Source organism: Arthroderma uncinatum (assembly GCF_011692745.1).
Source record: "Arthroderma uncinatum strain CBS 119779 chromosome Unknown scaffold1, whole genome shotgun sequence".
Lineage (NCBI taxonomy): Eukaryota > Fungi > Ascomycota > Eurotiomycetes > Onygenales > Arthrodermataceae > Arthroderma > Arthroderma uncinatum.
The window spans coordinates 1,576,969-1,591,162 of NW_022983863.1; the positions used below are offsets into that span (position 1 = coordinate 1,576,969).

At 51.5% G+C, this 14,194-nt stretch overlaps 4 protein-coding genes across 4 annotated transcripts; 3 read left to right on the forward strand and 1 right to left on the reverse strand.

The window, feature by feature from the left end:
• Window positions 1-159: 159 nt before the first annotated feature.
• Window positions 160-513, reverse strand: GIQ15_00484 (uncharacterized protein; the record flags this gene model as incomplete). Its single annotated transcript, XM_033547901.1, has 2 exons — window positions 160-436; window positions 485-513. 2 exons carry the CDS (start codon window positions 511-513, stop codon window positions 160-162), a joined length of 306 nt encoding a protein of 101 aa, XP_033408852.1.
• A 418-nt stretch (window positions 514-931) lies between these two features.
• Window positions 932-2,338, forward strand: GIQ15_00485 (uncharacterized protein; the record flags this gene model as incomplete). Its single annotated transcript, XM_033547902.1, has 1 exon — window positions 932-2,338. The coding sequence occupies one exon, from the start codon at window positions 932-934 to the stop codon at window positions 2,336-2,338; it is 1,407 nt and encodes a 468-aa protein (XP_033408853.1).
• A 1,564-nt stretch (window positions 2,339-3,902) lies between these two features.
• GIQ15_00486 (zinc finger protein) lies at window positions 3,903-6,045 on the forward strand (the record flags this gene model as incomplete). The annotated part of the gene is made up of 2 exons (XM_033547903.1): window positions 3,903-4,474; window positions 4,530-6,045. The coding sequence occupies 2 exons, from the start codon at window positions 3,903-3,905 to the stop codon at window positions 6,043-6,045; spliced, it is 2,088 nt and encodes a 695-aa protein (XP_033408854.1).
• Window positions 6,046-7,814: 1,769 nt separating this feature from the next.
• GIQ15_00487 (DNA mismatch repair protein msh-2) lies at window positions 7,815-12,910 on the forward strand (the record flags this gene model as incomplete). The annotated part of the gene is made up of 5 exons (XM_033547904.1): window positions 7,815-8,553; window positions 8,638-9,545; window positions 10,054-11,595; window positions 11,651-12,086; window positions 12,162-12,910. The coding sequence occupies 5 exons, from the start codon at window positions 7,815-7,817 to the stop codon at window positions 12,908-12,910; spliced, it is 4,374 nt and encodes a 1,457-aa protein (XP_033408855.1).
• Between the last annotated feature and the right edge of the window lie 1,284 nt (window positions 12,911-14,194).

A 14,194-nucleotide genomic window follows, 5' to 3' on the forward strand; every position in this document is an offset into this window, starting at 1 on the left:
CTGGTTATTGTTGCATATACCCTTTCCTTCTCGGGTGGAGTTTTTTGGAGACTGCATGGTGTTGGACGTTCGTTATTATATTATCTCCTTTTTAATAATCCTCATGAAATGTATGAACAGTTGAAGTTTGCGTATAATCCATAGACTGGCCTTGTTAGCCTACTCTGGTCGTATGAGCCCATCCTGCTTTAACCTCAACGTCTCTAGACGCTCTTTATATCCATCGTCCATCTCAACCAGTCCCCGTAGGGCATGTACCACGTCAAAGACGAAATCCCGACAGTTCCAGCTCGGGATATCATTGCGTATGGGCACCTTTGTCGCGATATCTGCAACGTCGGACACTTTGGACTCGTTGATGTCACAGATGTAATGGAGCTCGATCAGGGATTCGTCTTCGCCGGCGTTTGAGGTCGTTGCTCGTATCTGAGGCGGCCTTCGGAGCCATCACGTTGAGAATTAGCTTCCTTGACAGCTAGCATACTCAGTACCTCGTTGAGATGTCGTCGACATGTCGTCTAGTGTTGTAGATATGTTGTAGATATGTTGTATGTTGTAGAAATGTTCTCCCCGCGCGGGCAAGGCATCATGTGACGTCCCCACGAGACCAGGAGATGCGCAACTCCAGCTTCACCTTCGACTTCCAGCATTCAGACGGGACACGGCACGCTGAACAAACGTCCAATTCAAGCTGGTTAGAAGACGGCACTCAGGCAAACCAAGCGTTCACATAAAGCATGCTGATGCTGCCCGCCCGGCTCTGCCATCTCGGCTTCATCTCGCTGCTAACGTGACCCGTTGTCGTCATACAGAGATACAGCGCAAGTAAAAAGGGACCACCGCTACAACGATACCCGTTATACAAGGCATGCTAACGCATCTGGCAGATACTACACACGAAAGCAAAAGACCACGACGTTCGTTGTCCACCATGACCTCTTCTCCGTCGTATATCGACTATGAGACCTTCCTCGATCCGTCCTTCTCACCGACCTCGTTCGCCCAAACGCTAGTGGCAACCACTAACAACCCCTCTGATACTCCCCTTGACCTGTCCACGCCTCTCTCCCGGGTGCTCTTCGATATCCAAGAAGTCGATAGCCATGTGCACACGCTCACTACCAAGTCTGCTCTGCCGTTGCTGCGATACACGACCGATACCACTGCGTCGGGCCAGCGGGTACTGTTGGCCATTGAGGCACAGGTACTCGCGCTGACGGAAGGGTATCAGCGGCTTGAGAAAGATGTGGTGCGTCGATGGGAAGGGGCAGAGGAAGTGCGCGGGGCAGCAGAACGGTCGTGGGCGACTGTGAAGCTCGCGCGGGCCGTGTCGAGGTGTTTGGTGCTGGGCCGGCAGCTGGAGGGACAGCTGGTGGAGATCAGTGGTGGAGAGCGAGAGGACCACAGGGCGCTGGTAAGGGCGTCACAGACGCTGTTGATGCTACGGCGGATGTTTGCTGGTAGCGAAGACGGAGAAGGAGAAGGGTACGGGGTCGGTCTAGATCGGGTGAGGGTTGTGAGGACGTTGAAGGCGGATCTGGTGAATCCGGCAGAGAACAGTGTCAAGACTCGCGCGCAGCAGATCATCAGTCGGTTTTCACTGCCTGTTGACGAGCAAGGGCGGCAGTCGAGCACTGCGTCAACGTCGTCTACAACATATGCACAGCAGGAAGAGGCCAGGGCGCGACTGATCTCGGCCATGACGGCCCTCTATCTGCTATCCCCTACCCCCCACCCCTATATCCATACACAAGCACAAGCACAAGCACAAACACAAACGCCCGTCCCAGTGTCGGCCACGGCTAATTTCCAACCAGAGCTGCTCCTCGTGACGCTAAAGTCCTTCATCCACTCCTCCCTCTCCACCTCCCTCCAGGCCCTGATACGGGGCCTCTCCCAGCTCCCATCCCTCGAGCGCGCGCTGTTCGAGGTATCGAGTCGCTGCCAGACCATCGTGCTGCTAGAACGGATACTGCAGGGCGCCAGACAGCCAGTGCATCCCTTCTACCACGCCACCGCCGACGCCACCAGCAGCAACAGCAACAAGGAGAAGGACAGGAACAACCTGCTGTATCCGCTGCTGCAGTACCTGGACACGTCGTCGCTGCCGAGCTACTTCTGGCGGTGTCTGGCGTCCGCCCTGTCGCCGCGGGTCGGGGAGCTGCTGAACCGTGGCGGGGCGGCCGCGAGGGCCTTGCGGGGGAACCGGGAGAGGGTGCGCGACGAGATCCGGCAGTGTGTGCTACGTGGGAGCAGCAGCAGGGACGACGGCGGCGGGCTGGTCGTGGGCAACTGGGAGCGCGAGGCCGCCGTCATGGTCGGGGCCGTCAGTCGATAATCTCATCTATCTACCATCATCCATCGTATCGTATCTATCTACATCGTATCTCACATCTATCATCTATCATCGTATTTATATATCTATCGTCTATATATATCTATATCATCTATATGTGGCGTATGCAAGCCCTGTCATATCTGCCGTGTACGTACATCCCCAGCAGCCTGGTCCGACCTGGCCGGATCCTGAATATGACGTCTCATCCTGTCTCGCTCCGCGCCGTGCGACCTCAGGAGAAGGGGAAGAAGACAAACATCCAGGCCCCGACAGGGAGGCGACCTGCCTGCTTTCATGGTACAGACAGACTGGACTGGGTGCAACTACATGCAGGTACAGGCCCTTACTCACATACTTTCTCTGCCTCCTGACTTTCCGCTTACCTGCTTTTCGTCTCTCTTTGTTGGCAGTACCTGTACTCCCTGCAGCATCGTCCCGGTCCAGTGTGCAGCATACAGTGCAAGTATACAAGTATACAAGTATACAAGTGTGCGGTGGCGGATGAAGGTGCCTGGATCGATCGATCGCCGTAACTCTGTATGTTTCACATGTCATCCATACAGGGGAGAGTAGACAGACGTAGAGAGAGACAGAGAAGAGTAGACAGAGACATAGAGAGAGACATAGAGAGAGACAGAGTAGACAGAGGGTAGAGGGTAGAGAGTGTGTAGAGAGAGAGAGAGATATGCAGGTACCTGGGACGGGCTAAGGCAAGGCACGAGGGAGGTACCTCCGCGCCCACTTAGTGCAGGCAGGTACCTGGTTAGCGCCACCCAGGCCAGGGCGTCGGGGGCCTTGCCGGGTCCCTCCCAGTTAAAGGCCTGGCCGGGGTCTTAGTTAAGGCTTTAACTGGTAGGGCACGCCTTTAACCAGCACTCTCTCCCCCTTACGCCCCTACGCCCTCTCGCTCAGCCGCCAGCCCTTCCCCTCTCCATGACTTGCATCTCTGACGTAGCCTCGCTTCTTTTCTTCCTTTCTCTCTCTTCCTCTCTCTTCCTCTCTTCTTTACCCTTCCCCTGTCTACTATTTACTCCTGTCTACTCTACCCTGTCTACTCTTCCTCCCGTACATATCTACTAAGACGACACCAGGCTGTGTCACAGGGGTCTGTACCTGACTGCACGCATATCACATATCACATAACTCCAACATCATCTCCATCGCCAGAACACCAACAGAACACCAACAGAACATCCACCAGCACCAACATCCATCATCCACTCGCCAGGTTCATGTTTCGGTCCTTTCTGCGTTGATCCGTACTAGACGACCCACTTGCCGCCGTTCGAGAGACGTCGTCGAGGTAACGCTAGACAGGCAAGTCTGCGGCAGACTGCGACAGAGGCATAGATGACACCCTAGCCTCCTTCCCTGGCTGTGTCTCCAGCTGTCGGTCGTCGGCAGAGAGAGAAGAAGAAGAAGAAGAGAAGAGAGAAGTGAAGAGAGAAGTGAAGAAGAAGTGAAAAAGAAGAAAAGAAGAAGAGAGAAGCAAAAGAAAGAAAGAAGAGAGAAGATGGTGTCGACAGCGATGCCCTCGTTTCTACCGGTGAACAATACACTGCCGATGCAGCTGTCCGACCAGCATCAGAGCCAGAGCCCAAGCCAGAAGAAAGAGCGCTCGCCAGCAACACCGACGCCGGCGTCAGCGCCAGCTCCCGGGCTCAAGAGACAGTCGAACGGCCAGACGCTCTCCTCCGTCACAGCAAACGGCATCTCAAAGGCCGACGCCAGCTCGAACCGTGGATCGAACAATGTAACCGTTACCGAGCCACAGCAACCACATACCCAGGCCTATACATCATCGCAGTCACAGCAGCAGATGGCTTCCACGCCCAGTCGCGCCACCGTCGTCAGTCGCGAGGGCTCCTCCACGCACTCCTCCGCCTTCGACGAGCTCCAGCACCCAGACTCGGACGGAGAGCACTATCCCTCCGACAACGAGGTCGAGATGGGCGGCACCGGAGACGCCGGACAGTCAGGAACTGCTGCAGGCACTTCGGGCGGAGGTGCCGGAAGCTCAACTGGATCGGCAGGTCCGCCGTCGAAGAAGAAAAAGGGCCAGCGTTTCTACTGCACCGACTTTCCGCCCTGCAATCTCAACTTTACCCGCAGTGAACATCTAGCCAGGCACATCAGGTATGTAACTATAGACAGAACTAAAGACATAAGAAGTGAATGCTAACGGATGTAGAAAACACACCGGGGAGCGTCCGTTTCAGTGCCACTGCTCTCGCCGCTTCTCCCGTCTGGACAACCTCCGCCAGCATGCCCAGACCGTCCACGTCAATGAAAACATACCGGGCGACTCCCTCGCTGCCACCGGAACTCGCTTCCAGCGCCAGATACGCACCGATCGTGTGCGTCCCACCGGCCGTGCCCGCGCGGGGACCGGAGGCAGCCATTCTCACAGCCACAGCCGCAATCTATCTACCTCCAGCATCTCGTCCAACATGTCCACCTTCAGCCCGACACACCAGGAACTACGGCGCAGACCACCGCCGCTGATGATGGCTGGGTCAGGGCCCGATCCCGCGCGTGGCCGGCTGTCTCTCTCCCTCGAGACCATGGGTGAGCCGCCCAAGACTCCCCCGAACCAATCTGCTCCCGGGCCCATCTTCACCCCGTCCTCGGCCACATACGACCACGGAAGCCCTTACTACGCTTCTCCAAACTCGGCATACGGCTCGTTCTGGCCTGATCGCACTTTTGGTCGTCGTCTGTCGGTGCCCACAGGTACAAGGCCCTTTGAGTCGCCGCATTCAAACTATCCCAGCCAGTCGCCATTCTCACGCATGACACACCCATCATACCCAGGTCCGTCAATAGCACCGGCTCCGGCACCCGTGTTGGCGCCAGCTCCGGCAGAAACACCGCAGTATGCATCTGTAACGCCGGGTAGCGCCGTCGATTCCGGCTTTGAGGCTGATCCTCGACGGAGAACATGGCATCCTTCCTCGTACACGGGATTTGCACGTCCCGCTCCAGCTACCAGCGGATTATGGTTCCAGCAATCCGCCGAACCGCCAGGTGTGAGCGTAGGTGTAAACGTCAATGTACCTCCACTCTCTTCTTCCTCGCAACAGACAACCCGTCTACCGGGAATTGAATCGTTCGATCATGTCCCCCCACGCCGAGATCGTGACCGAGACAGCAGCCCCATGTCCATCGACCGTCGCCATTTCCAACACCAGCCTTACTCCCAACCACCGCCGCCATCCCATATAATAGGTAGCTCCTCGTTCGCGCCCACCTTCAACGCCACGCCCCGGCCTGCCCCGCCTTACTCCGGTGCAGAACACAGACGCGGGCAGCTATCCCTCGACACAACGCTGCAGCGAACACTGACCAGGCTAGATCTACACGGCAACGGCAGCTCCAATGGCAGTGCCAAGGATGCGGCCAGCTGGAGCCAGGCGACACTCGGTGAGTTGCAGAGTATCGGATCTCGACCGTCAACGGGAGCAGGCACAGGTCCCCTGAGAGAAGAGGTCGAGCACGAAGAAGAGATGAAGGAAGACGATGGACCAGGACCAAGCGTTCCTACCGAGATGCCCACGCAGCAGCAGCAGCCAACCCAGTTCGAGACGAGTTCTACAGAACAGCGACAGCGGATGGCCGGCGGTGGCGGAAGCAGCGGCGATGGACTCGGCCGCCTCGAAGCACTCGTCGCCGTTGCTACGAGTGAAAATAAAAAGACAAAATTCTAGCGTTACTGCACTGAACTTTCACAAAAATCGCAAACGCTAACAAAAAAGTTTGTCTGGAATGGTATATATATTCCATCGGCTGAGATATGGGTTTTTACGATGTAATGACTTAGAGGGTCGGGCGAATGACGGCAACAGACTACTTTGCTCGCCACGGCCGCGATACGGATCTAGTTATTGATACGGAGGAATTGGATGAATTGGATTAGGAGCATTTGGGCATGCTACTTATGGCCATTATTTATTTTCTCTCTTTCCCCCTCCCTTCCTTGCTCTGCTCTGCTTTTGTTTCCTTTCATTACCTCTCTTGGACTCTCCGACTATACATACATTCATACCCCATATATAAACACACGCCACGCCGTACTCTCATATCTCTCTAGGCTTTCCCTTTTCCTTCCCATGTTTCTTTCCTTTGTCAGTTCCGTCTGGCACGATGGACGATGGATTGTCTCTACCATCATCATCATCGTCATTATCCTCGTCATTATCTATGGATGTGGATGTGGTATTTGTCCTTTTATCCTTTTTTGTCTTGTTTATATATACTTACCTCGCTTTATATTCCGGCTTTTACCTATGGCGGAATCGCGATGTGTGGTGCGGTATGAATCATTTACTTTACTTGCTGGACCCTTTCCATCAGCCGGCCGAGTCGAGAACAAAAGAAAAGACGAGATGAGATGAAACGGAACGAAGATGCTGAAATGAAATGAAACGAAACGAATTAATGACTTTCTTTTATCCCCTCCCTCCCTCTCGCTGTGTTTGTGTGTTTCTTTCGTTACTTACGCTTTGTCTACTTTTTTCGCTTCTTGGTCTGTTTTATGAATATCTTTTGAAGGGCAGGTTGCTTTGCTTTGCCTTCAACTTCTGCATTCATGGCATATTGTTATTGTTCGACCTGTCTCGATTACCTACTTACTTACCTACTTACTCTATCTCGATCCTACATACAGAGTATAACTCTTATCAAGACAAGCTATTCAACTTACTTACCTGATCTCTCTACTTTTCTGATACGGTGTGGATAACGAGGGCATGAATAATGATATGCATGATTCAGAGAGAAGCATGGAGAGCAGGCACAGGCACAGACGTCTGATATGATTGATAGATGGAAGGGATTCTTCTATTTCCAACAATACTGGAATTTCTTTCCAGCGTATCGTCGTCTATGCTCTGCTCGCCTCTGATGATAACGATGATGATGGGAATTGGTTTGTGGGTTTATGATGGTTACTTGATTCGTGTATCTAGCGGTTTTCTATAATATTATTTAATACTGAATGAGTGAAATGGCTTTAAGTATGGTTGAGGGCCTTTACAGTGATTGTAAGCTGGTGTATCCCATTATAGCTTAAGATATAGTGAATATGTAGGAAACAAGTTACTTCCTCTCTTTATGCCGATGGAAGACTCCTTTGCTTCTTTATATCCCATTGTATACTTCCCTTCTATCGAACAATTACCTGCTCCTTTCAAATGTCTTGTCCCTAACTCAATGGCTTTCTCTTTATTCCATTATTTTTATTATATAGATTCACCAATTGATCCTCGCGCTCCCCATCTTTTGCTTTCCTTACTTCTCCATCCCCTTCGTGTTTAATTAATGACACCCTCGTGATTGTTTTGCATGTTAGCGTGAACCAAAGATACCTTCCTATGCCATCGACTCGCGGGGTACTCAATATAGATAGAACAATTTGACTATCCAGGACAGGGGCCTGAGCCCAACAGAAACCGGACCAAGAAGCCGACATCCAAAGATGAACCCGGAGCAACGACGGGGTGACCCAGGGGTATCACGAGGCAGCGCGGGGCCTCATCCTTCTCAGCCCATACATGATGAAGGAGTTGAAGGAAGCCGACCTCAGGGCAGGGGAGTAGAAGCACCGGCAGAAGAAGGGAAAGATATGCATGATGACAACGACGCAGGCGGACACAGGGATAAGAGACAGAGGCGAAGTAATGATGCTAGCAGCGGACTTGGGTCTGGACCTATGTCTGAGTCAGATTCAGGAACGGTTGATAGGATTCATCTCGAACTCCAAACCGAGCAGACTGAGCCCTGGGGTGGCCTGCCATTGCATAACCCGGAACTGTATGAGCGGGTACAGAGGGATGGGGAGTCAGGGGCATATATCGGGCCAGGAGCTGGCATCGTGGTTCGATATACGCCACAGGAACGAACTGCCCTTGCTGCAGGTGATACCCCGGTCCCTGAAGGAGGTAGGAGAGCAGGGGAGGCAACTGAAACGGTTATTTCGGTTACAGGAACGTCAAGTGATGCTGACGAGCTCCCTGCCATCCCGAAGAAAAGGTCAAGACCTGAAGAGGGTTCGGGATCAGGGGATGACAGCCACAACAAGTCTGTCGAAGCGCGGGAGCATGGCGGGAAAGCTGTAGGGGAGACTAGCTCAGATCCAGTTATTGTTGACGTGAGAGAACGGCGCTTCCCGCGGGCTACTAGAGAGCGGGAAACAAGGCCCATCGGCCCTGATTTTGGTGAGTCCACAAGCAAGCCTACCCCAGTTGTGTAGAGGTGAAGAACCAGGTGAAGTTTGAACGGCAATGCTAACAATTGCACAGGCCAACGAATTACTATTTCTGATGATGATAGCCATAAGACGCAGTTCACTAGAAATGGATCACGAATCAAGGACCGCGCAGAACCTCCATCATCACCGCAATTCACACCCTCACCAGGCATAGACGGGGTATATACTTCCAAAGGCCCCTACGCCTCATGGTATCGTAAAAGACGCATTAGACAACTGCGTTCAGAGTTCAAACGCATGGGCCGGAGGCGGTTGCTCCTTGCCTTTCCTCCACAGAAACTACCAACTAGACGAATCCGGACTTGGAGCGCGTCGAGGATCAGTATTTTAGGCGAATTTGGCAGGACATTGGCTGCAGCCTTGCCACCTTATCCGCAACTGACTAGGCCCGGTAGAAGAGTCGCTCTCATTCGTCATGAACAGACGCCGGTTGTGAAGCTAGAAGATTCGCCATCAGAGGTTGACCCAAGACAGATTCCTCTTCCGTCAATTGAAGAAGATCCCTTGAAATATGAGAGAGTGGAAGGTTCTTCCCGTGAGACTTCTCACAATTCTCAGGCTGAACCCAAGGTTGAAGCTCCGGCTGAAGCTCCGAATGAGGAGCCGCCTAAGAGAGCTAGAAGACAAGCTGCCATCGCGGGTAGACAAAAGATGCTAGACCGTACTGCACCGCCCGCAAAACGCCAAACTCGCGGACTGGGGGCAAGAAAGGCAAGCGTTGCATCTTCCCGCGGGCCGCAAGCCTCTACAGCGAATGATGATGGAAGAGTAGCGGTCCCTGATACAATCCACGAGGATGCTGAGGATGATGATGCAGAAGATGAAGATGCTGAGGACGCTGGCGAGAGCAGCAACCAGCCAGCGCAAAGTGGGAAAGGCAAAGGTAGGAGTAGAGCTCCAAACAAAGCTCCAGCTAAGACCAAGTCAAAGAAAGCGCCCGTGAGTAAGCCGGCTCCAAAGCCCAGGCCTCAGCCGAAGAGGAAAGCTGCAACTAAAGTCAGTAAACCTGGCAAAGGGGGTACATCAAAGAAAGGGAAATGAGCAGCTGTAATTCCCTCTTCTCACTGCTTATATTTTATATGTGTATTTTTCCGGAGTTCTCTTTCTGTATGGAATATCAACGGGGGATTACCTAGAACTGTCTCTTATTTCTTTATCCTTTGCATCAGACTTTCAAATATTTATACAACTTTCTATACAACTTTTTATGATGTCATGGAGCGCGAAACGCGTGAGCACGTGACCCGAAATCCATTAAGCTCGTTCACGCGCTGAAGCAACAGTTTAAATATAAAACGTTGAGATAGCTAAGAACTGTCTTATTCTCTCGTTTTTAAGCAGTGAACAGGAGGGATATTTACAATTGAACTATGGCATCACGACCAGAGCTGAAGGTGAGATTGCTGTTTCCGTGTTTAAATAGCCTGGTGTTCTAACATTTGGATAGGTTGACGATGAAGTCGGGTTTATTCGATTTTTCCGCTCACTAGATTCTGAAGATGAGTCTACAATTCGCGTGTTCGATCGTGGTGACTGGTATACCGCCCACGGCAGAGATGCAGAGTACATCGCCCGCACAGTCTACAAGACCACGTCAGTCATACGAACACTGGGACGAAGCGACAGCGGCCTCCCCTCAGTGACCCTATCCGTCACCGTATTTCGATCGTTTTTACGTGAAGCCCTTTTCCGCTTGAACAAACGCATTCAGATATGGTCATCGCAAGGCGGTGCTTCTGGGAAGGGTTGGAAGCTCTCAAAGCAGGCCAGCCCGGGAAATTTACAAGATGTGGAGGAGGAGTTAGGTGGAGCTTCTGGAGGGAATGCTATGGACACCTCCCCTATCATTCTCGCTGTTAAAGTATCTGCTAAGGCTGCAGAGACGAGGCACGTTGGCGTATGCTTTGCAGATGCAAGTGTCCGGGAACTTGGAGTCAGCGAATTCGTGGATAATGACCTGTACTCCAATTTTGAATCGTTACTCATTCAGCTTGGAGTTAAAGAGTGTTTGATTACCGCCGAGGGACAAAAAAAGGACGTCGAGCTATCGAAGCTGAGGCAAATTGCAGATAGCTGTGGAGTTGCTATTACACAACGACCCGCCAGCGATTTCGGAACCAAGGATATCGAGCAGGACCTATCTAGGTTACTGAAAGACGAGAGGGGCCCAGCAATGTTACCACAGACAGACCTTAAATTAGCAATGGGCTCTGCGGCCGCTTTGATCGGCTACCTCAACGCAATGTCTGATTCTTCGAATTTCGGCCAATATCAACTTTACAAGCATGACTTGGCACAATACATGAAACTAGACGCATCTGCACTCAGAGCGTTGAATCTCATGCCTGGACCGCGAGATGGCATGAAACACATGAGTCTTTACGGTCTACTAAATCATTGCAAGACGCCCGTTGGAGGTCGTCTATTGGCTCAATGGCTAAAGCAACCACTGATGAACCATGTGGATATCGAGAAGCGCCAGCAGTTGGTTGAAGCATTTGTGACAGATACCGAATTAAGGCAGACTATGCAAGAGGACCATTTACGATCCATACCAGATCTCTACAGACTGGCCAAACGTTTCCAGCGAGGAATGGCCAACTTGGAAGATGTCGTTCGTGTATACCAGGTGGTAATTCGCATTCCCGGCTTTATCAACTCTTTCGAAGGAGTCATGGACGAGAAATACCAAACACCTTTAGATGCAGAATATACAACCAAGCTACGCAAACTTTCCAATGACCTGGGGAAACTTGCGGAAATGGTTGAGACAACAGTTGACCTAGACGCTCTGGACAACCATGAATTCATTATCAAACCGGAGTTTGACGATAGTTTGAGGATAATCAGAAAGAAACTCGACAAGTTAAAATATGATATGGACTCTGAACATAAGAAAGTCGGCAGAGAACTTGGTCAGGACATTGAGAAGAAGCTTTTCCTAGAGAACCACCGAGTGCACGGTTGGTGCTTCAGGTTAACGCGAAATGTAAGCTTGACCTTATAACCCATTCAGTCGTCCCTTTACTAACGTATCTTCACAGGAAGCTGGCTGTATTCGCAACAAACGAGAGTACCAGGAATGTTCGACACAGAAAAACGGTGTATACTTCACAACCTCAACGATGCAATCGCTACGAAGGGAGCACGACCAACTCTCAATGAACTACAATCGAACGCAGACTGGCCTCGTTAGTGAGGTTGTCAACGTTGCAGCTTCATATTGCCCACTACTTGAACAACTTGCCGGCATCCTAGCACATCTTGATGTGATAGTGAGCTTCGCACATGTATCCGCTCATGCCCCGACTGCCTATGTGAGACCAAAAATACACCCACGAGGGACGGGTAACACTATCCTCAAGGAAGCTCGCCATCCATGCATGGAAATGCAAGATGACATTTCCTTCATCACCAATGATGTCTCTTTGATTAGAGACGAATCCTCCTTTCTAATCATCACAGGTCCCAATATGGGCGGTAAATCTACTTATATCAGACAAATAGGGGTTATAGCTCTCATGGCTCAGACAGGGTGCTTTGTCCCTTGTTCAGAGGCAGAGCTTACGATATTTGACTGTATCCTGGCTCGAGTGGGCGCCAGTGATTCTCAGCTCAAGGGCGTATCGACGTTCATGGCCGAGATGCTTGAGACCGCGAATATCCTGAAATCGGCAACGTCCGAGTCTTTGATCATAATCGACGAGCTAGGCCGCGGAACGAGCACATATGACGGGTTTGGTCTTGCATGGGCAATTTCAGAACATATCGTTACTGAAATCAAATGCTTCAGCTTATTCGCTACGCATTTCCATGAGTTGACAGCACTCGAGGAGCGCTATCCCAAATCAGTGAGCAATCTACATGTCGTCGCCTTTATCGGAGACGGTCCTGCATCAGAAGGAAAGAAGCCGGAGAAAGGCAAGAAGCAAGAAGTCACTCTGCTTTACCGTGTTGAGCCGGGTGTCTGTGATCAATCCTTTGGAATCCACGTCGCCGAGCTGGTCCGATTCCCCGACAAGGTCGTAAACATGGCCCGTCAGAAGGCAGAAGAACTTGAAGACTTCACCACGTCTTCAGCTGATGCAAAGCAGGCCGCAACCGTCGACAAGTTCACTACGGAAGAAGTTGCGGAGGGTAATGCTCTGCTCAAAGCCATGCTGGTCAAATGGAAGGCCGAGGTCGAAGCCCCTGGCAACGAGAACATGAGCGTGGAGGAGAAGAAACAGCGACTGCGAGATCTTGTTGCTGCAGATGACAAGCTGCAGGCTAATAAGGTGTTTTTGGATATCAAGGCTTTATAATGAGCGGTAATTTAGACGTTATTTAGTCCAGGTCTAAGGATAATGGCGTTTAGCGATGATATATAGGCCGGTTTACCAAAATTATACTCTTTTTCTCTATCCTAAGCATATACTAAGATCTAGTACAGAGTAATTAATATTGGATAACCGTATATCGACTCCTATCCTCGAGCATTCGCCGTGGCAAGTTGTGTGGACCGTTGAACTGTCCCTGGTGGCTGAGCGCATCGAGAATATCGACAAAAATTCCACGGTTGCCAAACGGCGGGCGCATGTCACCCTTTCTCCCACCAAACGCACATATCAACAGCTCAAGTCCATCCGGACTACGGGACCACGACCTATCCATGAGCCTACGGCCTTTTATAATCCTCAATCGCAACTTGCTCGGGCATGCGCAGCTAGCGGGCTTTGATTCATGCACCCTTTCTCCGTCTTCGCGTTCAGCATCTTCGTCGCTGGCTACATCACCGCACGGTGGGACTTGGTTACCAGGCTATACGAGCTAGCTATATTCGCCTGGGATCACGGCGTTGTGGTATGGATTCTGCTGTGTTCTGTCTCCCGACCATTGCGCGCTGGATGTATAAATACAATCATAGCTGACATGCGGACTTCCTCTACCATAGACTCGCGCAGCCAAAGGATTCCTCGTTCTCTCAATATTTTTCGCCGCCCTGCTCGTACCCCTAAATCACATCGTGACAAGAGAGTTTAAAGTGGTAAATACATTCCTACAGGCGGTAGAAGATGAAATCGCAAAGCGCGGGGGGCGGCTAATATCTATTTTTTTGTGCTATCTTTCTAGCATCCTCGCTCCGTGCACCACGGTATATCGGCGCGCGAGCAACTGAGACGCCGCGGATCTTTCTGAGCGGAGGAGAGAGAATGTCAGCATGGTTATGAATGATGGCCTGCTGCGGGTTTTTTGGCCATATGAAGTTGAGCTGTCTGACGCTCCGGGGGTGATTGTGGGATGGAGGAACTCGGAATTCGACCTCTTTGTGGTATCAGTATTGGAGCATGTCGAGGTGAGATACTGCGCTGCGATTGATATACATAAGGAGGCCGCAAGTCGCTAAAGGTGTGGTTATGGAGATAGGCACGAAATGTTGACAATGCCCTTCGGACGGGTATATTATATCGGAATAGTCCATATCCAATATCTCGAATATTTGGACTCTGCGGGAAACCTGTGATGCATGTACTCGGTTCTACTAATGCGGCGGAGGTGCCAACGGCGTTTACAACATCTCATATCCATGTAACGACAAGTCCGTCTAC